This window comes from Rattus norvegicus, chromosome 19 (genome assembly GCF_021556685.1).
Source record: "Rattus norvegicus strain SHRSP/BbbUtx chromosome 19, alternate assembly SHRSP_T2T, whole genome shotgun sequence".
NCBI classification, from domain to species: Eukaryota; Metazoa; Chordata; class Mammalia; order Rodentia; family Muridae; genus Rattus; species Rattus norvegicus.
In genome coordinates, this window is record NC_141552.1 from 23,657,719 (window position 1) to 23,680,961 (window position 23,243).

Below are 23,243 nucleotides of genomic sequence, written 5' to 3' on the forward strand. Positions count from 1 at the left end.
ATACAGGGCCCTGTTTGACTGGACTGTGCTGAGGACCAACCACGCTCTCCTCAACAGGAAGGACATGGGAGAGGCTGTTTCTGTGAGATTCCGGGCCCTGAGACGGCCAAGAATAAACCCTGTCCTTGGGGAAAGCCATGGAGACTGGGAACCCACGGGATCTCTGCAAACACCAGGGCTGGCAGAGGACTCTGATCCTCTACAGCAGCTGCTCTCAATCTGTGGGTTCTACATCAGAGCTCCTGCACACCAGACATTTACATTACAGTTCCTCACAGTAACAAAGTTACACTCATGAAGTAGCTATCCAATAAGTTTATGTTGGGATGACAACGACATGAGGAACTGAAATAAAGAGACACAGCATTAGGAACTGTAAGAACCGCCATTCTATAGGAACCCAGGCATCTGCACTCGGTGTCTGGAAGTGTGATAGGCTAGACTTCACCCTCATCGATGCCAGCATGTGGGCACCAAGCCTAGGTTCCACCCCAATGCTTACTGGATATGTGCAGGCCTGGTTCCATCAAGAAGTAATAAAGGAACCCTTGGCAAAAAAACACTGGGTACCAAACTGGTCAGGAAAACACACCCCCTCTGCTGCAACTCCTCTCAGGAGGGCTAGTCTTTCCAGGAGGCCCCGGGTATAACCACACCTTGTCTCCCAGTGCTTGCCCATTGGTGTCTTGGCCATATTCAGATTTGAGGACTTTGAACAGAATAGCTTCCAGCAGATTTGCATCAATGAATCCAACAAGTAGTTGCAGTTCTACTTCATCCAGAGCACCTTCAAGCTGGAGCAGGTGAGAGTGGACACCTATTCCCCAGCCCAGCCCAGCCATCACCCTGAATGTCAGCTGTGTCCCTCAGTATCAGCAGGATGGGGCCTGGGCACCGTAGTTTCCCCAGGACCTAAAGCTATGTCCTTGAACTCAGTGCCATGCTCAGCCCTTCCAGCCTCTTTCAACCCTTCTGGATGCTCAACTGCTCCTGCAGCAAGGCAGCAGTGTGCACATTCTGTCACGTCATTTGTGTGTGTGTCTACAGGAGGTCAGAGTCTGTTGCCTCTGTTCATTTCTTTTGCTGTATTTGCCTTTCTGAGGAGGCAGGACCCACAGGTATGGGAGGCAGCCACATGCATATTCTGCAGCCATGTCTGATTCCTCTGAGCCTCAGTCCCACTTACACACCTACCCTCCAACCTCCCCACTCCATGTCACCCCTGGGGCTCTGTAAACCTTCCTGCTTTCTGTCTTTATATAACTGGTGACACTCCAGCCCTCAGTCAGTGGTGTCATACAGTGTTAGTTTGTCTTTGCACTGCCTGGAGGTCTGACTTAGGAGAATGGCTACCATTCTCATTCCTGTTCAAGGGTCAGAATCTGAATCCTATGTAAGGCTGAATAATATTCCAGCACATGGCTGTGCCATGTTGAATTTACACAGTCACCTATGGATCTTATATTTTGGCTTGTAAACACACACATATAAGACTCAAGTGACACCCAAGTGGAGAATTGCTGGAGTCCTCCATGGCTTTCTGAACCGTCTGAGAGACCATCCTGTCCACAGTGTATAGGGCACCATCTACTCATAGCTCACACAGCATGAGAAGATTAGTGAGGATTAACCTGGCTTCTCTGTCTCCTACTTTCTGCCACACTAGCCCTAGCATCTTTCTGTATTGCAGTGAATGTTTAGAACCCAGGAGGATGGCAGCTTCCTTGCTCAAATATAGCAAGTTCCTCCTTGCCTGCTTTGAGACTGAGTCTCATGCAGCCCAGGCTGTCTCTGATCTCACCATTAGTTAAAATGGCCATGAACTCCTGGTTCTCATGCCTCAGACGTCTCTGAGTGCTGGGTGACAGGTATGCACCACTCTTAAGTCCTGCCACTGGGACAAGAGTGAGCAGAGCCAGCTCTGAAGCACACACTTTGCTGGTGTCAGTGATGACTGACTTATGATCCTTTCCTCCTTGCCCATGGCCCTTCTCCTTGGTGCATGCCATCCTTCCTCCCTGTGACTCATGGGGACACCAAGCCTGAGAATGTCAGGAAGAAGTTTACTTACTTCACTGGGTTGGAGGCTGTTAGGTTCCTGCGTCAGTAGGTGAGATTCAAGCTAGAAGGTTTGTGGCATGAGAAACGGGAACAGAACTGGCATGGCAGGAACAATTGTCACCTGGCTCTGAGAAGACCATGTGGGCAGAAACTCATCGTTGGGCAGGTAGTGAGCTCAAGACCAGGCTGGGCATTGCTCAGCGCATGTGAACAGGTATGTGTACATGGACATGTGTTTCCCCCACATGGTCACCACTTATCCAGGCATGGTGAATACTCCAAGGAGCTTTTTATGTTTTAACATTGTGTGTGTTTGTGTGTCCATACATACATATACACACATACATTCGTACATATACACGAATACACGTACATGAAAACACATGCATATACATGACTATACACATTCATGCTCACACACACATATATACACACCTACATGCATACACACATGCACACACACACATACACACACATACACACATACACGCATACATGCATACACACATACACATATACATACACACATACACACACATACAATACATATACACACATACAAATACACCTATACACACATATAGACAGACATATACACACATATACATATACACGTTAACACATACATGCATACACACATTCATAACCACACGTGCATACAGACATATACATATATACTCACATACATGTAAGCACATGAGTGGAAGCCAGAGGACAGCTTGGCCCTTGTTTCTCTCCTTTTTACCACGTGGGTCCTGGGGATTGAGTCAAGCTCATCAGACTTGACAGCAAGCCCCTTTAACTGTAGAGCCCTCTCATTGGCTGCCAGTTGCCTCTTTCCACAAATTCTATCCATGGTGGGATGTTTAGAGTTGTTATTCTCATGATTCCTTCAGCAATAGCGCAGACATCATTTACACTGCATTAGGAGTTATAATTCATGTAGATGTCAGGAGAGCTGGAGGCGTGGATCAAGAAGAGAGCCCACTTTCAATGTCATTATGTGGTATTGCCTTAGGCCCTTTTATACACTCCCCTGACTTTGTCTGAGTATATGTTTTAGGTCTCTCTATGACTGTGCAAAGAAGTAAGAGCTAGGGCTGGGCCACAAAATAGGAAAGTACTTGTTCATCCAAACACAAAAACAAAAAACAAACAAAGAAACAAACAAAAATAGCTCTAGAGTTAAATATTGGTGCTAGTACTGAACTACACAGCCAGAAGGTATTTTTCTAAGTAAATAACACAATATTGGGGATGACAATATGATCAAATATCCTACAACTTAAGTTTGCAATGTTACCTACATTTTATAAATCAAGTCTGACCACCATTTTGGTTGTTTCCAATCATGTCTGAGTGCATCATCACGGGAATCCCAAGGAAAATCAGAAATGGGTTCTTGAAGCTGTTGCACAGGGCCAGTATAGACCTAAATACCACAGAGGAAACCTTGATTCTTATCTCAAGGGATCATTCACCATCCCTCTTGTCACATAACTTATGACAAGAGGTCACCTTTCCTAAACTTAGCCTTTTTCCCGAGTGCTGCAGAAGGGAAGACCTGGTGTCAAGGGGTCTGGATTCACACCACAGGACACTGAATTCATTTAAATAGGTGTAGTTTATTAATGCACACACCAATACAGTTCAACCAGAGCAACAGCTCACAACTGTGTACTGGACATTGCTAGGCCCCGCTCATTGCAAGATCCACATGGGCTCATGCACAAGTGCTGGAAATGCTGCTGTCTATGGCCCTGACTCAGGACATTTTACACATAATTGTTCCTATTTTCCTTGAATCTATTGGGTCCTATGTGAAGAATACACTTGGGGAACTTGTTAAGATTAACAAACCTCATAACATACAGAACATAACAGGGTATGTGACCAGCACCACACAGTTCAACGTCAGAGTTTTTTGTTCTTTGTTAGTGTTTTTCTTGGCATTCATGATGTGGAGGCGTATTACAGAACAATAGGAAAGAGCTGGCTGCTGTGTAACAAATTCGCTGCTATTAAGGTAGGTATGGGGGCAAGACCTCAGCAGTAGCCCTTAAGATGGGAAGGAGATGATGTGTTTGATAACTGAAAGGAGCTGCCTCAGCTGTGTTTCTCTGCTTGCTCAGTGCCCATTCAACATCACTCTGTCCCTGAAGAGGAACTCAAGGTCTGCCCCCTGCTGCCTGTGAGCCAGGAAGAGGCACAGAAAGGCAAGGCCACAGAACTGGTTTCCAATCCCTCAGTAGTGCTGGATTTCCAATAATGTACTTGTATACACAAATACACTGTGGTAAGTTGCAATAGATACTAATCATTTCTCACATAGGGCAGCAGTTGATTGACTACAACTAATTCTATTAAAAAAAAGAAACCTGGCTCTTGTAGAAATATATAAAGAAATATCTAGGATGGTGGGGGATGAATTCTGCCATGGACTGAACTCGTGGAAGTGGGGTTGGGAGAAAGATGCTGGTTAAATAGCCCACCAGGTTCACATTGTGTCAACTTGATTTAATCTAAGGACAAAGAAGTGGAGTATCTCTGATCGATTTCTTCTAGTCCCTTTAAAGCATCACTGGAGTTTGAACTCAGAACTTCACACTTCTTGATGGGGCAACTACACTCAAGGAAGCTTAAGATTTTCATAGGCACAGTATTATGCTACATATACAGAGTAGATAATACTAAGATGTTCAGATGGTAATGTCCATTTGTATGCACTCTTAATGTGGACCTAAAAAAAGAGAGATCAAGGTCCTTAAAATAGAAAGATCAGTTCCAGTTGTTTTCTACCATTCCAAACAGAACGACTGGTAGGGATAGAATGGTAAATAATCGAGAATTCGTAGATGATGCTTTGAATGAAGTGTGGATTTCTGTGCTGGTTTAAAACAGGGTCTCAAGTATCACATGTTGCCCTCTACCTGGCTGGCCAGGATCACTTTGAGCCTTGATAAACCTCCTTTCACTTTGCAATGAATAGGCTTATAAGAGTGGCCTCCAAGGACTGTGCAGACAGCATTAGCCTTTCACAGTTGAGGTGTATAACCCACAACTATAGTTTTAGCCATGTTTTTCCATGTCTGTCAGCTATTTCAGATTGTTGCTGTTATATGCCTGACAATCAAGGATGCAGAAAAATAACCTGATACAGAGTAAGGACATGGTGACCACATGGTGATCACATGGTGCCTCTTCCGTACGTTCTGGATGAGGTTTGTTAAAATTCCAATATTGCAAAAAGCTTTATATAGGGCCCATCACATTAAGGGTCACTATGCACTGTTCTATCTAAAATGGCCTAATCAGAACTGACTCCCATATAACACTTCCTGCAATCCTCATATGAGAAGCTTGAGCTTTTAGTTTTGACTTTTTCTTTTCTCGTTCTTTCTTATTTTTTGCTATATAAGTTGAGACAAAGATAGTTAAGGCCATGAATTTGCCCCCAAAATTTGAACTACGGATGTGATCAATCAGTGTTAGTGGGTGCATTCTATAAAGTATTCATTTTTTACCATGATAGATGCTTTTGTGTTTGGTGGGGTGGCCATTTCCCAGTGTACAGGTGCTGGGACCTTGCTCTATCCACTTAATGATGTTTATAGCCTCATTTTAGACGTTTCTGTGCACCCTCTATATCTCTTGTGTATTTTATTTTTCTGATAGAAGCTCATGGTACATCTTACTCAGGCCTGTGAGCAGTGCTCCTTTGGTGACATTGGTGCAGAGAGGAGAACCCCACAAGCAGCATGAGGTTCCCGTCATTGGTGGCTCCAATATTGCACTTTCCTCTGCCAACAGGTCTCCACACATTTCCTAGCACCTTAAAGACTTCAACTCTTTCTCCTAAGGAATTTTCTGGTAATTGTCGATTGCTAAGCACATGACTTCATGAGTGTTCCCGTAATACACACCCATGTTGTAACCTACCATGCAGACTATTTCTTGATGTGATATAAAGCACCTGTACAGAATGAGACAGGAGAACTTTTGACTGCATATTCAAGCTGGTGTGAAATCTCAGGAAGTTTTAATGGCTAACATTGGTGAATGAGGACAATGTGAGTTAGGATGAGACATTTTTTGGGAAAGATTTGAAAGGAAACATTCATTTAGATGCATAGGAATTACTAAGGTTTTATAATCAAGCCTTGAGGAAAATTTGGCTTTGGAAGCAGGAGATGCTCAGTGGCTCTGCCCCAGGAAAGTCTCCTGGAAAGGGCACCTCTGCTTATGCTCAGTACAGGGAGAACATTAGCAGGAGGCAAAGTCTGCTCCCCATGACATCTGCTGTCCCTTCTTGGACATTCTATTGTCTCCTAGAGAGTTCTGGCATCCTCTGTGATGTCACCAGTGTTGTAGTGACAACCAGTGCCCTAGTTTCTCTCAGTCTGAGTCTGGCGGTTACAAGCTAAGACATGTTTTCCCGTCTTCGCAAGCTTTTTGGGAGGGGGAACGTCGATTCTGGAGAGACTAGAGTGAAGGAGTCTGGCCTTTCGTCTCAAAGTAATGATGGACAAAGACAGCACTTCTGGGGAATGTGGAGTAAGTTCTGGGCAGTGTATTTTGAGCTTCCTGCCAGGGTGGCTGCAGGCTTAAGCTGACCTTTCTAGCAATGGGCCACAGCAACTGGAGCATCTGAAAAGGAATTGAATTTCCACGAATATCACAATTCCCTAAAGTCAAGGATTTCAGAACTTTAGTTTCCCCATCCCCACTGGGAGGATATGGTAAGGCCAATGCTATTATACTGTGAACTTCTGGTCTTTACTTCAGTTAATTTGCTCTGTTACATTGATATAATAACACCATCAGTGGTCATGGAGGGTCCACCTTTTCTGAGTTTAGACAGGGCAGCAATGTATTTCACTATCATTGCTTCTTTAAATACAGTAGGTATCTGACAGTAGTAACAGGGAGAGATTGTGCTTCAGGCAATAATCTTATGTTCTTAGACCTTCTCCGATTTCTTCTAACTGGCAGGGTCATCGTTTGCTTTATATATTAGAGGTTGTATGTTACAAAAATTTTTCTACAATACCAAAACTATTTGGAACGTGTAGACCAAGATTCAGCCTGTAACCTATTCGCACTTCTGGGGCATTTGGTATTTCACATAGGGACACTGATAAGTTTGTTGAACATATCCTCCCTGGAAATGCGTTTTAAATCCAAAGTTGTTGCTTTAGAGTATCAGGGTAGGACATCTGAGTGTCTCCAATCACTCAAGTTTTGTGGATGGTGAATTTATCATCTGAGTTCTGAAGCCACAGGGGTGAGGGTCCTGAAACCAAGCTGTACCCTGTTCAGCTGATAATAATCCTGGAGAAGCCATCTCCGTGGTACATGTAAGCACGTGATGTCCAGCATAGGGAACACCTGGCTGCTTACATCTTTTGGTCTCTATAGAGTAGTGCGAGAACTGAGATCCCCTGAGGAGGTCTCTTAAGCATAGACCAATCGCCTAGCAGTGACACTGGGTTCCAGGCTTGTTCTCCTGTTTAGGCCTCACTGTGATCTATGTACACTCTATGCATTCTCCCCATGCAGGTTCACTTGTGTTCTTCTACCTACAGACGCTGGGATAGAAACATCTTCCCATGGCACTGACCTAAGCAAGAATCAGGCCATGAAGGAAAAGGAGAAGCTGATTAAAGAGCTGCAGCTCATTACCGAGGAGAGAAATGACCTGAGAGATCGCCTGAGGTTTCTGACAGAGAGATCCATGAAGAACAGGTATGAATCACACCAAATGCTCTTGTTTCATTCCTGGGTCTGCAAGGTCACCTTTTTCTTATCCTGTTAAGGTTTTGGGTTCTAGAAAGCTGTGCCTCCCTAACCACCCTGTGCTAAACCTCACCTCCCATATAGTGGAGATTCAGAACCTTACCCTTCCTCAGGAGTGAGATTGAAAATGGACTCATCTGCCTCCACTTATTTAAAAGCAGAACATGTGGTCTGAATGAAGAATTCAGGGATAAAGTCAGGGAGAGTGAGTTCCCAGTGTGCATTTGCAAAGCCCTTGACAGCTGGTGGCTTTGCAAGATTGTAATTGCAGTGAGTTTATGGTGAGTCTCTGTACTTGCTAGGCAGGGGACTGAGTGCTGGAAGATCCAGGCAGCAGCCTGGAGTAATATAGGACCCACCCTGAGTTCATATATTCCTAAATGCCGATGTTCATTGTATTCTATCATTTGGGGCCAGGCCACACTTCAGGCCAAATCCATATTACGAAGACCTGGAGAGAATGGAGGAGGCGGTCATGTCAATTCTGCACAACTTAGAGATGGAGAACACTGAGGTCCATGAGAACAACCATAAGCTGAAGAAGGAGATTACCTTCTCTAGGTAAGTCCTGGTCAGAAAGGCTATCACTTGTGGAATGGCCATTTCTGACTTTCTTTGTTCTGGATTGGACGGTCTTCAGCTCTGGTTCTATCTCTTGTGCTATTTACCCATCAGTGTTCCAGGGTCATTAGGGCTCAGTTTTCAGTTCCATATGTCACCAAGGTTAAAGCCAATGACAAGTACTAATTTGACATTTGCACTTGGTTCTTATCCCAAAGGTGCTTCCTACACAAGAGGTCACATGACCACAGAGTGTCAATTGTTCAAGAACCAAGAAATTGTTCAAAACTCTACATAGGATCCAATCTATCACATGGATATGCAATTTTAGATATGTTATTCATCTGTCACCATTTCTAGACTGCAGCTTCAAAAAGAGCAGCAAAATATGCTTGCACAATAATTCAGTTTCTGAAAAGTGGTTAACTTCCCAGAATACTTGTGCATAGGCAGAGCAATGAACAATTCCATTACATGAGGTGGTTGGCTGGTTGTGAGTGTAAATTAGAAAGGTTACTAAAAGACTGTTACTCATCCCAGGATTGTCTAGGCATCTTCAGAAGGCTCTAGATAGAACAGTACTGATTGAAGTCAGCAGAAGGTTATTAGGCTGACCTGGACCTATGGTGTCACACCAGGTTTTATAAAATTCAGTGCGTGGACCACATGGTTAGCATGACCTTCTCTTGGTTCTACTGACCTCCTTTGAGGGTGTTGGCCCACTACTAATTGATGTTGGCCCCATGCATTGGGCTTTCATGGATAGTTGTAGATCCATGTTCTTTCTCAGAGGTGTGGACACTAATTGGTGTCAGGCCAAGCAAACAATTTATTCTTCCCCGAATTAACTCTTTATGGTTTGTGCAGCAGCCTTATATGTATCAAGATGCATTTTATTAAGTCTTCATGGGTATCTGGGATCTGGTAGAGTTAGTGGGACTTGGGAGTAGGAATGGGAGGAAGGGCCAGCATGATCTTACTATGCATACTGTATTTCCATAAACCTGCTTAGCCAGCTCCTGATGGAGAACACATGTAGGAAGAAGTTGGTCCCCCTGAAGCAGGAGAGCAAGGAGGTACATCTTGATTGTGCACTGAACCAGAAATATTTGGTTGACTGCAACAAGAAAGATAAAGACCATCAACGGCCAGAACCAGCATTATCAGGTAGGGATGAGCAGATGTGTTAGCTTAACAATATCTGATAAAATTTGCCAATTTGATACATCTTTGCTTCTCTTACCACCTTTCTAATTTACACTCACAACCAGCCAACCACCTCATGTAATGGAATTGTTCATTGCTCTGCCTATGCACAAGTATTCTGGGAAGTTAACCACTTTTCAGAAACTGAATTATTGTGCAAGCATATTTTGCTGCTCTTTTTGAAGCTGCAGTCTAGAAATGGTGACAGATGAATAACATATCTAAAATTGCATATCCATGTGATAGATTGGATCCTATGTAGAGTTTTGAACAATTTCTTGGTTCTTGAACAATTGACACTCTGTGGTCATGTGACCTCTTGTGTAGGAAGCACCTTTGGGATAAGAACCAAGTGCAAATGTCAAATTAGTACTTGTCATTGGCTTTAACCTTGGTGACATATGGACATCTCCTTTCTTCCTGCAACCCGATGAGGTCTCTTCCCATTGCCCTGTTCTTGGTTTGCACTGGTATAAGTCTGGGTCCCAGATTGGCAGCCCACATTACTGTGAGGCTTGCTGGAGATTTTGCCCTGCCCACAGAGTTAGCAACAATGATATCAGTTAAAAGGTCCATGTCGACTGTCCAATAGAACTGAGGTGGTAGAAGGCAGCATTCTGACAGCTGGCTTGCATTTCCCGACCAAATCAGTGTCTGAAAAACTGCCTTCCTCTCCCAGGTCTCAGAAAGTGCAAGAGAGCTGGAATTGGACACACCCCAGTAAGAGAGCTTCCTGAAGAATAAGTTGCTTTCTCAGGAGTCCCTGATGACCAACATCCTGAATGGTAACAACATTTTTTGGATGAGTATTCTTCCTCAGAGTTAATTTGTCATTTATTAGAGACCCTAAATTTATATACCACTAAGCCATCCTGACTGATTGAGGTCTTACTCACTTTCTTCTTCAGAAAACAGCACTTGAGAGACAACTTGGGGGACCGCCTTTCATTATTTGTGCTAGAGGAGAAACAGCAATACGTCTGTGCTTCTAAATGTTCGTTAAGAATATGCTGTTTAGAAATATTTTTGTTATGATTTTAATTGAAGTTTTCTTTTTGTTGTTTCATATTTATATGTTCTTGTTACTATTTTTACTTTCAAATATTTTTAAATATTTTTATTCATTTTAATCCTGTTTTGTTGTAAAAATGTATTTGTTATGAATAAAAATTGAATTCTATGTCTTGACTCTTAAGACTATCTTTCTTACTCAAGGGTTCTGTCCCTTCCTGTGGACCTAGAACTTACAGCTACAGATGGATCTCTGCATGTTCCATGGAGCCTGGGCTAATAAGTGAATTCAAAGTCACCAAGGTGTACCCAGTGTGACAGTGTCTTTTGTGTGGATAATGTGGCTGTGTCTCGGACACACACTTTATGATGTAATCACTGACACACTTTACCCAATTGTTAGGGTCCATGTGGTTCTTCTGAGAGAGCAGCAGATGCTCTACCCTGTGAGTCATCACCACAGCTCCTGCAGGTGGCTTTTGTTATTCCACATGAGGTGCTGTATTAGGTGGACAGGATCACCTCCAATTAAATAGAGAGATCTCAGGAGATGTGTGTTCACAGGGAACTTACTGAGGCGTGCGTGCTCAACGTGTTAGGTTGTCAGGCATCCCTACAGAGCTCTGGTGTTCCCACTGCTCATTGTGTGTCAGGATCATCCTCCAGCATCACTTAGTTTTCATATTAGAGCAGATCTTTCACCTATTATCAGTGATGACCATATGTATTCTGCACATCTGATAAAATACAGAATAGAAACTAGCTTCTTGTAGGCCAGATTGGCATAATCAGTTTTTTGATTGTTAGCAAGAAAATTATTTTAATCTAAGCAGTTTAGGAAGGAACCTCCAGAGCATCCATAGTGAGTGTAGCTTGCAGCTGTGAACACAGGTTTCTTTTGGAGAGAAGGCCTGTGCAAGCCCAACCTAGGTGGGACAATTCAAGCTACCCTTTTTCCATGGCCAATCTGGGATCGTATTGAGAATGTATTTTTTCCAGGTGACTGATTTCCAATTTGTGGAATTGATCTAACTTGCTGAGAGTGGAGGTGACTCAGAGAGTTAAAGTACAGAAGGACCAATGCAGTATGTCCACAAAAGCTTGCTGTCACCCCAGGGCTTTTAAAAGCTCAGCAGCTAGAGAAGCAATGTAGTATTTGGTTACTCTCATGCTTAGGTCTAGTCATTCATTAAAAGCTGACCATGACACAAAAAGTGTCATCTGTGTCACAATACAAACTAGTTGTAACTAGATTCACACCACACTATCACATCACCACCATATTTGAGGTTCTCAGTTACTATCTAAGAACCTGGAAGAGGCCTGGGTCTTGCTACACAAACTCATAATTTATGTCTTCATGACACTGTGTGCTTTGTTCTGTTGATGCTACCATTGGCATACAATACCTTGGATACTTTGTGCTGACATCTGTGACCTAAGACAATAGTTCATGTCATCCTAACCTGAATAAACTGTCCTTAGAGTACAGTGTAGTGGGAGGGGCCTTCTTTTCCTATGAGATACCAAAACATTTCCAGTCTTCAGTCAAGTCTGTCAGCCATTGTCCAGTGCCTGTCTTGAGATGTCCACCTTTTCAGCTGAGAGTCTTCATCCAGGCAGCTCTGTAATTCTGTAGAAGATTAATAGGGTTCTTGCCCTATTATTTAATTCACTGTGACTGTACTTGCCGAACATGCTCAAAGCCCTGTGATCCACCCTAGCCCTCTGTGCTTTAGAGAAAGAAAATAAAGAACCACATTGCACTTGAAGTTTCTCCTCCAACAAAAGGAGAGCCTGCATAGGGCCTTTAAGTAACTCTAAGCCCCAGCTTCCCCACAACTCCCTCCATCAATTCCATGATTGGTGTGTTTTCAGTACTACTCACTTTCTTCTGTGTGCAAAGAATGTGCACCATGTCAGTAAGTGTGTGTGTATGTGTGTGTTTGTGTGTGTGTGTGTGTGTGTGTGTGTGTGTGTGTGTGTAGTCCCTAGTGAAAACTGTCGAGATACATGCAGACTCATGCTACTACTGTCCCATGGCACCTTGCAGGGAACCCTGAAATGGTGGCTACTTTAATACAGTCTAAACCGGGTGTGCATGGTTTCTGTAAGGTCACCACTACAGAGAGCAGGAAAAGCTTCAGTAGTCACATGGATGTGATCAATCAGTGTTAGTCATGCCCTTCCAGTATGGTAGACTGCAGGTTGTCTGTCCCCAGCACTTTGCTCTCTTGTGCCCAAACAATGCCAAGGTCAGGGCCGTTGAGCCGTGAGGCAGAGGCTCACCACCCTCAGTGCTGCCTAAGACCCCTAAGACTGTCTCTTTTGGGTGTGTGCGTGCTGGACACTCATGGATCCTGAGATCTCCGCAGCTGAGGTGAAACAGTACCGGAGCCATTGCAATGTGGGCACACATTTGGTTTTGGAGCTGGGCCACTCTTTGACTTTTATTGAGTGGAGAGACAACTGTTGGCTGAGCCTTTGGTGAACCGGATGGCCCCTGGCCACGTCAGCAGTCAGCAGTATCAAAGCTGAGCAACCAGTGTTTTATGTTTCATTTTGTCATCGCTGGTCAGTGTTCTGATGCCACAGCACATGGCTGGTCTCAATCTCCCCATGTGGCCACAATCCCTAATTGATATTGCCTCCACTTCCCAAGTGCCACTGGGATTTCTGTAGAACCCCTAAGGCAGCAGCAAGCAGGAGCTCCTGGCTATTCCCTCCCTGCTCTCTGCATCTGCATGTCGTTCTGTGTACATATGGCTATGTCCTCATATACTCTTGATGCCATGATACCTTAATAAACACTTGAATCATGCCCTGATGGCCAGTTTTCAACTGCTACCTGACACAATCTATAATCGCCTGGGAAATGAGGGACAGTCTGGATCAGACTGGCCTTTGAGCATGACTATGCGTGACTGTCTTCGTTGCTGTGGGAGATGCCAGGCAGCCTCTTTTCTGATCCTAGAGTCCCTATACCCAGCCACTTGTCCCCTCTACAGCCAGACCCTACTTCTGCTCCTAGGCACTGTCTTGGACTTCCTTCCCTCAGGTGGCTTCTCTCCTTTGGCTGCTACAGAAACCTGTTATGAGGACAGGAACAGGGAGTTAAGAGTTCAGAGCCATCTTCCCTTTGATGTTCTTTCTCAGAGGTCAGTGGGACACTTAAAGAGTTTTGTGTATACATTTTATTAAGCAAGGGACAATCATGCATCAGACACAGGAAACTAACAGCACATCTACCGGACCTCCTTCAACACCTGGGCATCTCTTCTGGCCTGTGCTTCTGTGTGCTGAAACCTGGGGACCAACTTCCTGTGGGGTTTCCCAGGATGACTGTGCACATTACTACACTGACGTAAATCCTCAAAACTCACAAACAGCAACAGGACTGACCGCCACAGGAAAGGTTCTCCATCAACAGATACCACAGACCAGCAAGCAGAAGCATGGGCAGGTGGTGCTGTGGTTCACACACTTCTCTTTCCTCACTAGGGCAGGTGACCCACTGAAGAAAACAAGGAGGCAGCAGGATGGAAGAGGAAAACTACAACCCAGTCCTTGCATTAAACACCCAAGCACATTTAGACTAGAGGAGAGAAGTTTGCCAAGAATGAGGGCCACTTTGGACATCCATCATCAATAGCCCTGGCTGTCTAGGCCAGCATCAGATCCAGCCGTCTCCAGGCAGGTGTCCGCCAGGCCCTCAAGGGCACTAAGAGCATTAACCATGAAAAATAGAACAAGATATCTGCCTCTTGCCTGCCTGACAGCCAAGCATGTGTATGCCCTGGCTATGCTCACGCTGGGACCCCTGCTAGATATTAAGATATAGAGACCTGATAGTTAATTAGGACCCTGTTCGAAAAGGAAGATACAGGATATTTCCCTCTGGCATCCATATGTGCATGCATGGTTGTACAAGCTGGTAGAATCTCTCTCTCTCTCTCTCTCTCTCTCTCTCTCTCTCTCTCTCTCTCTCTCTCTCACACACTCTCTCTCTCTGTCTCTCTCTGTCTCTCTCTCTCTGTCTCTCTCTCTCTCTCTCTCTCTCTCTCTCTCTCTCTTTCTCTCTCTCAAAGTTTTGAAGCACAGCAGAAGAATCTCTGGGACTCTAAGCCTGAGCAACCTCATCTGTGAGCCACAGCTTCTGTGTGAGAGCTCCTTTGTGTGAGAGGCATAGGGTGACTGAGGAAGGTTGCTGGTGTCCATCCCTGGCCTGCATGTGCATGCATACAGACACATGGATACATGCACACGCTGAGTTCCCCTCATCCAATCCTGAAATCTGAAAACACTGAATTTCAAATCCAGGCGTTCTCCTAACCTACACCTTCCCTCAGGAATTGGAGATGAGGCCTTGCAGGAATCCTCAACCAGTGAGACTGGCCCAGACCTTCTGAGATCCATTCTGCCCCAGGAGAACACAGCAGGTGGTATCAGGACAACACAGAAACTCAAGACTCCAGCCTGATGCAGGGACCGCCTGCTGGGTTAGGAGAAGACTCAGCATCAGGTTCCTGAATGAAAACATCACCTCTGAACACACAGGGTCTCTGTGGCTATGCCTTCAAGGCATCTTCAGCAGCAGCTTAAATGGACTAGGGATGACTATGGGAATCTGCCTGCAGGGTGATGTGGGAATCCTTTTGCTAAGGCTTGATCGCTAGATGTTGCCACAGAAACCCTTGAACTCTTCTTGGAGTACAGTCCAGGCAGAGGCTGAACACAAAACATTCTGATTATGAACTGAGTTTAACAGATAATCCGGAACCTGAAGGCCACAGGCCCAAAGGTCTGCACTGCAGGGGTGAGGCATCACTGCAGGGATGACCACACAGTGCAGGGGTGAGGTGTCACTGCAGGAATGACCACACACTGCAGGGGTGAGGTGTCACTGCGCGGATGACCACACACTGCAGGGGTGAGGCATCACTGCAGGAATGACCACACACTGCAGGGGTGAGATGTCACTGCAGGGATGACCACACACTGCAGGGGTGAGGAGTCACTGCAGGGATGACCACACACTGCAGGGGTGAGGCGTCACTGCAGGGATGACCACACACTGCAGGGGTGAGGAGTCACTGCAGGGATGACCACACACTGCAGGGGTGAGGTGTCACTGCGCGGATGACCACACACTGCAGGGGTGAGGTGTCACTGCGCGGATGACCACACACTGCAGGGGTGAGGCATCACTGCAGGGATGACCACACACTGCAGGGGTGAGGAGTCACTGCGGGGATGACCACACACTGCAGGGGTGAGGTGTCACTGCAGGGATGACCACACACTGCAGGCGTGAGGAGTCACTGCGGGGATGACCACACACTGCAGGGGTGTGGTGTCATTGCGGGGATGACCACACACTGCAGGGGTGAGGTGTCACTGCGGGGATGACCACACTGCAGGGGTGAGGTGTCTCTGCAGGGATGACCAGGAAGTTGATTGAGCTCCTCAGGGCTCTCCCTGTCCTGAATGTGCTTCCCTTCTAGGTGAGCACTGCAGCTTTCAGGGTGCTGGAGCCCTGTGTGGGCAGCAGTAGAAACTGCTAGCCTTGTTATTCACAGCTGAAACTATCACACAGGGCATTCCAGAAGTGAACACCACCAAAGTGGGGCCTTTCACAGCATTCTGGGTAGGATGGCACAAAGCCCCATGACAATTTCGCCTGTGATCCATACCAAATGTCTGCTGTCACTGCCTGTCTCTTAGGAGCCACCTGGATGATCCAGGGGATGGTCCTGAAGAAAAGGCTTGGCAAAATTGAGGTCTCCAAAGCCAGAGGAGCAGTGAGGAGGTGTAGGGGCCGTAGACCATGGAGACTGATATATGCTGATGTTAGACTACCCAGACTCATCCCTGTGTCCAAGTCTGGATGTCACAGAGGCACCTGGCAAAGGTCCCAACAGTGTCCTTCAGGATTCCACTGTCTCCCTACTTGCCCTCCACCTAACCCACTTCCTGTGGTTCTGGGAGTCAAGGACTTCATCACCTTTTTCGTTTTCTTGTCATATTGCAGGTACTGTGACTCGACCACTCTTCCTCCTGCAGGAGACACATCGTTTGTCACAGAACAGGACTGCTGCACCAGGAAGACCCATAGCATAACCAGGACGCTACAATGAAAACATGACTGGCCCTTCATGCTGAATGACAGGAAAAGCACCCAGCCTTCTCTTTGTTGCAGACTGGATTCCTCAGCCTTCCTGTTATGAACAGGGCATTAGTACCCTTCACAGGATACTTAGTGTTTATAAGACATTTATAGAATTCATCTTGTATATAAGGCCATTGGGCTAGGAGCCAGCATCAAGGCATCAAGTAGGAGGAAATACAGAAACATTCTAGGAAGGGACAGCCAGGGGCCAGTGGGATGGCTCAGTGATTGAGGACCAGAGTTCAGTTTCCAGCACATGGATGTTCACAGTCATCTGCAGAATCAGATCTAGGGCGTCCCATGACCTCCGCAGCTCCCAAGCAGCTACATGTATGCGTCTTAGACACTTCCTACTCACCGTGAAACAACCTAAGCCACAAAACATCCCACACCTTCTTGGATGGGCCCATCCCTGGGGGAGTCTTGTGTGTTCTGGGCTTCAACTCTAGGAAGGCTTGGCCTTGTTTTATAGGATGTCTTATTCCTTGTATCAGCAGAGAGAGAAAAAAAAAAAAGATCCAGTCCTGGAACCCTAGAGGACACTGCCATGATGTCACTGCTGTGCTGGCATAGGCTTAGAGATATCTCCATGATCCATCCGAGTCACCTAGAGCTCAGGGAATGATGGAAAAGTCCATGTGAGATCGCCCAGCGCTTGCAACCATGAGAAAGCTTGGAAAACACAGGGCACATGTGGTGTTTGATCCTGTGACAGTTCAACCCTCTTGAGCCTGCAGCTAAGACAAACAGTTACACTGGCCTGAGTGCACAGGCCAGATCTCAGAACCTGTTTGCCAACCATGGAACACTCTGGATCCCTCCTCACAGCTGGACCTTGATCTGCTACACCTCATCCACCCAAGCTTCTCAAGAAATGAAGCTACCAGGTTAATATAACAACTAACTGAAGGCAGCAAGAGCCTTCAGCCGCCCTGTGGCAGTAAGGTCAGTCCATAGGTCTCCTGTCCCTGCACCCTCAGTACCTGTGAGAGCCATGGCCACCTATTCCCTTCTGAGGTGAGAACAATTATACACACAACCTTGCTTTCAACAAATCCTGCCTTGGCCACTGGTGGGACCCTCATGAGATGCAGCAATCTGATGCAGACCTCCTCAGACACTTTGGCTTCCTTTCTGGCTGCTGGAGCTTGGGCCCTCTGGCCTGGCCTAATGTAGGATCAGCAACACACAACTCTGTTGGGCCTCAGCCATCCCACATTGGGGGCCCTGCTTCACTCCTAGGTGCATCCGTTTCCCACATCTCTCCAGTCTCTCCCTCATCCCTAATTCCCCTAGCCTCTCAGGCCCAGCCCTTCAGTCTCTGATGGAGACTGTCCTGGAAGGACAGGAGCCACTCCCCTGAGATACTCTCCCACCCCATGCTGCTGGACTCATCTCTACAGGAACAGCCTGCTGCTGCCCTGCCCCTGCAACCCACTTCCTAGCTCTGCTTCACACAAACACTCTAAGATCTCTACACTGGATTCCTGTTCTATTTTGCTCCCTCTCTGTCCTCCAGAAGTTCTGCTGCTCTCTCTCACCACAGCAGGACCCACCAAGACACTGCTCCTGACCCCAGCAGCCACCAGCAGCCCAGGTCATGGGGCTACTAACAGCTTTGGCCCAGGACTCAGGGCTCCTTCCTTCTTCAGTATCGAGTCCAGGCTGAGACCATCTGGCCTGCTGCTGGGTCCTTGAAACCCTCAGTCTCACAGCCTCTGGGCACTCTGAGCCCTAGTCCTTATGGCTAACAAGTAGCTGCCCAGTCAAGCAACATGGGCCTCACTGGCTTCCTGGTGTGCCATGATGCTTTCCCTGCATGGCCGGGGATGACTGCATGCTAGGATTATGTCTGGAACTAGACCTGCAGGTAACACCTGATGGGTTGGCCAGGCTGTCCTCCTACTCCTGTTCTCAGGAGATTCTCCTGACTAAGCCTCCCAAGTGCTGGGATGAGAAGTATGTGCCACCATGCCAGCTAGGGGTCTTCAGGTGTGATGAAAGACTGGGATCTGTGGCCCTGGTTACTTCCAAGAGTGGGGACACCAGTGTTCTGAGCATTCTGTCATCTGGGACTTATATTCCATGTACTTCACACGAACACTCTGAGACTTCTGCACTGGTTACCTGTTCTCTTTGAAACCTGTCTTCAGGTATCTGACAGTGGGAGTCTCCATGAAGTTTTTGTCACCCTGAGGATGTGGCTATATTAATAAGCTCAGGCACCATGCAAACACAGAAGAGGTTACAAACAAGACTACCAGGCTGGGGCCACTTAGTGATAGAGTGCTCCTTTGGCATGGTGAGGGCCCAAGTTCTCTTGCAACCAACATCTGCTGGGGATGTAGCTCAGTGATTAGGCACTTGCCTAGCGTATGTGAGGTCCTGGGCTCCATCCCTAGGACTAAACCCTCATCCCCTACCCTGAACTCACCAGGTCCAGGCATCACTGTCAATCCTGAGGGCTTGAGTTTGATCCTTAGGCCCTCTCTGATACAAAAAGAGAAAAAAACTCCCTTGATTTGTGTTTGACCCCCACATGTGTCATGCCCGCCCCACTTCGAGTGTACAATTAAGGAAAGCATGAGTAAGTGGTTGAGAGGCACACACTGCCCTTGCAGGAGACCCCAGTTTGCTTCTCAGCACAAACTGCATGTGACTCAGCAGGTCTCAGGGTGGAACTGGATATGTGACCCTGTGCTATAGCACTGTCCAGAGTGGTAAATGCAGCTTCTGAAGAGGAATGCAGGCCTGGCCTCCAGACCTCCACCTTCAAGTCCTGTCTGGAGAGCCTGATGCCCTGGCAAAAGAGACTCCTTCTCTCCAGAGGAGCACTGCACTCAAATGACACCTCAGTGATGAAAACTATCTGTCCCCAAAGGCATGCCACTGAGCAGAGATAGCCTCAGTCATGCACCTCTGCCCATCCCCAGTTCCTCATGTCAATAACTCAACCTTTCATGAACTAGATGGTAATGCTTGAGGTAGGATGATCAGTAGTTTACTGGCCAGTCTGGGCTGTATGAGATGCTCTCCCTGAAATCAGAGTCAGCAAGAAATTCAGCATGAAAGCTCTTTGTAAAGAAGCTCAATGACCCAGTTCAGAGCCTGGGACCCCGCACAGTAGGATAAAGTGACTCCCATGGCTTTTCCTCCACCTTCAACACTCATGCTTTGGCATGCACACCCCTACAAGGAGATCAATACACATGGAATAAAAAATTAAACAGAAACATTAATGAAGACAATGCAGATAATGTTTTAAAGGATCCCGGGAACCCTCACTTAGCACTTTCCTTTCCTTTGTCTTGGGAACAGCACCTGCACCAGAGACTGGAGACTTCCTGCAAGAGAGAGAGGAGAGATGCACTGTTCATTCAGCTAGAGAGCTGTGCAAAGACCAGAGCCACCCTCCTTTTTCTGACAGTAGGAGCTGGGCCCAAGTGTGGGCTGCTCCTACTAGAGGCACCACAAGAAGAGGACCCCCTTCCTCAAACCTTCCTGGAAGTCAGAGCACTGGCTATGGATGTCCCTCAGTCCTCAGAGGACTCTCTTTCAGCGATGGCTCAGAGCCTGTTAGGACAGAGAGGGACCAGAGCTTCCCCCCAAAGCAAGATCCCTGTCTTATCTGACAGGTATGAGGGCTTAGGGATGGGACAGAGGATGTGACAAGGTTACATGTAGCACAGGGCTAGGTTAGTAAGGCAATCAAAGAGGAAAGAATCCTGGAACATTCCTCATCTGTTCTTTGTGCTATGTTCGTAGGGATGAGGGGCAGTGTGGGTAGAGGACTAGGACACAGCACAGCCTTCTCTGCACATGGTTAGCTTTCTAGGCTGCCTGGTCACTGTGACCAGCAAATTTTCAACTGTGCCATTCTACTACCAAGGCTGACACAACTGGTGCACCATGTAGCAATAGGACTTTACTGACTTAGCGACATTTGGAATCACACAATGATCATGTGTCACAGAAGAGTTTTTTTTTTTTTAAGAAAAGGATTTTAAAAAACTAATTATTTTGTCCATCTGAGTACGCTGTCCCTGTTTTCAGACACAACAGTAAAGGGTAGTATATGAGAGTAGAAATGGTTATGAGACACAATGTGTGGTTGCTGGGGATTGAACTCAGATCCTCTGGAAGAGCAGTCAGTGGTCTTAACCACTGAGCCATCCCTCCAGCCCCAGTATACTGTATTTTCAATGTTGTTTGTTTTTATTTCCTTTTTCACGTATGTCTGTATGGCGTTTCTGTGAGTACAGGTGTGTGTGTGCCTGTGTAAAGGTCAGAGACAAACTGAGCACAGGTCCTCACCTACCTCTCATCCATGGCTGTGATTGCTAGGCTAGCCCTTCCCCCTAATCCTAGAGACTGTCCACTTTAGGTTCATATTTCCCAGTAGGAAGGGCAGGATGACAGACACTACTGCATCCAGGTTTACGTGGCTTCTAGGGACCTAAACTGTTGTTGGGCTTGTTCAGCATGAAAATAAATCCCATTTCACAGCCCTGGCTGGGCCAGGCAGCGCACAGGTCTTTGCTGCTCTTGCAGAAGACTTGGGTTCAGTCTCCAGCACCAAGGTCAGGTGGCTTACAACCAACTGAGACTCCAGGTCCAGGGACTTCCAAGCTCTTTCTGGATAAACCTACATGGCAAAAGCAGGGCTGGGAGCTGGAGGTTTCTGGTGTTGGCTTCTCCCTGCTGCAGGGGTCAAATCATGGGCATGTGAAACATATAACCCTGTAATTCTACAAAGTGCAGAAGCTCCTGAGGTCCCTCATGGTGCCCTAGAGCCTGTCCACCACTCATGGAGGCTTCGGGAACATGGCTTTTTCCTGACCTGTGTGCACTGTGCATCCTCACTCTCTACCCCCTGCTTTTCGGGGTTGGAAGTCTCAGGTGTAGGAGGCGCCTACCATAGGCCTCTTCTCTCAGCATTTCAGCATTTTACCCACTTGACCTTCACCAAGCATCCTTTGCTCTACACAGTTACCTCAGCCTGTGACCCTCATCCTCCAGACTCTTGTGAAGCAAACACCCATGGGTGTGCAGCTCTCATAGTTAGCCAGGCTAAAGGGGAAGGCAGCAAATCCTTCATGAACTCTACAGCTCCTAAGGCCTAGGAAAATGTCTATACCGGGGCTAAACTCATGCTGACCTGTAAGACTACATTTTTCCTTTAAACAGAAGGATGTGTGGTGGTGTGGCACAGGCCTTTGATCCTAACACTTGGGAGGCAGAGGCAGACAGATTTCTGAATTCCAGGCCATCTTCCTCTACAGAGCTAATTCCAGGTCAGCTACACAAAAAACAACACTGTCTCCAAGAGTAAATCAAAAAGAGAAAGAAAGAAAGAAAGAAAGAAAGAAAGAAAGAAAGAAAGAAAGATAGAAAGAAAGGAAGGAAGGAAGGATTCATATTTTGTATACAATGAGATGCCTGCCTGTCTATACCTGAACCACCATGTTAACTATAACTCTTGTCACATCTGTATTAATTCAAATACTGAAGGCCAAATGGTTAAATCTTAATGACTATACAATTGGGGGGTGGTGCTGAAGAGATGGTTGGTTTAGTGGCTAAGAGCAGAAGACCAAGGTTCAGTTCCCAGTGGCCACATGGTGGCTCCTATTAACCTGTAATTGCAATTCTAGGGAATCAGTCTGGACTTCACGGGCACCACACATACCACATGGTACACAAGCATTTATTAGGTGAAGCACTCAGGCCCATAAAAATAAGTAAATAAAATATATGGTTAACAGACACTGTGATTCAGGAAGTTCTTAGTGACTTTGGTTATCATTTCTCTCTCCCAGAGACCTGTCTTCCTCATGCTCAGCCTCCCTGGCTTCTAGGACATTTCCTAGCTCTGTGGAGCATGAAGTACTCAACACCATAAGCCAAGCATTGCAAAGCCATCTGCACCTTCACTGCTACACCTTCTCCATGGCTGTGTCTAAAGGGAGAGACTTGGAATCCCACAGATGCAAGGACAAACCTGTTGGGCTATATGAGCCCAGCCACCCAATAGTCAGATCTACTCCTGTCCTTGGCTATCGCATGAGGCTCTTAAGACAAATTAATCTGAAGGATCTCAACAGCTATGCTGTTAGACCTCTCATTGCTCTGCCCAACCTACAAGCTCCTTTACTGGCTCAAATTCACACCCGAACTCCTCTCCTGCCTCAGCCACCATCAGCTCTTCTACTCCTCTCCACCTGTGCTCTGAAGAATCCACACTAAGGTGGATGTTAACCTCTCCATGGACCTCCAGACGTATGCTTGTGATTACTCTTCATTGGCTGTTTTGTATAGGTAGGCGGGTTCTTCTACTCTCATGCAGAACACTGCTCACACATTTTGGAACTTACAACACCCTCTTCATTGAGAATCCTGACTAATGACTGACTGAACCTTCCATGCCTGAAGTCACCCT

The 23,243-nt window shown here is 46.5% G+C and overlaps 2 protein-coding genes across 2 annotated transcripts in view; one reads left to right on the forward strand and one right to left on the reverse strand.

Moving 5' to 3' along the window:
- The window catches only part of LOC147999169 (disks large homolog 5-like), a 130,439-nt gene that overhangs the window by 21,370 nt on the left and 85,826 nt on the right, over positions 1–23,243 (reverse strand). The gene's annotated exons all lie outside the window — the stretch shown is intronic.
- On the forward strand, positions 6,459–10,805 carry LOC147999170 (uncharacterized). Its single transcript, XM_087596473.1, has 5 exons — positions 6,459–6,615; positions 7,647–7,806; positions 8,275–8,418; positions 10,304–10,409; positions 10,533–10,805. Exons 1-4 carry the CDS (start codon positions 6,489–6,491, stop codon positions 10,359–10,361), a joined length of 489 nt encoding a protein of 162 aa, XP_087452599.1. The 5' UTR covers positions 6,459–6,488; the 3' UTR covers positions 10,362–10,409; positions 10,533–10,805.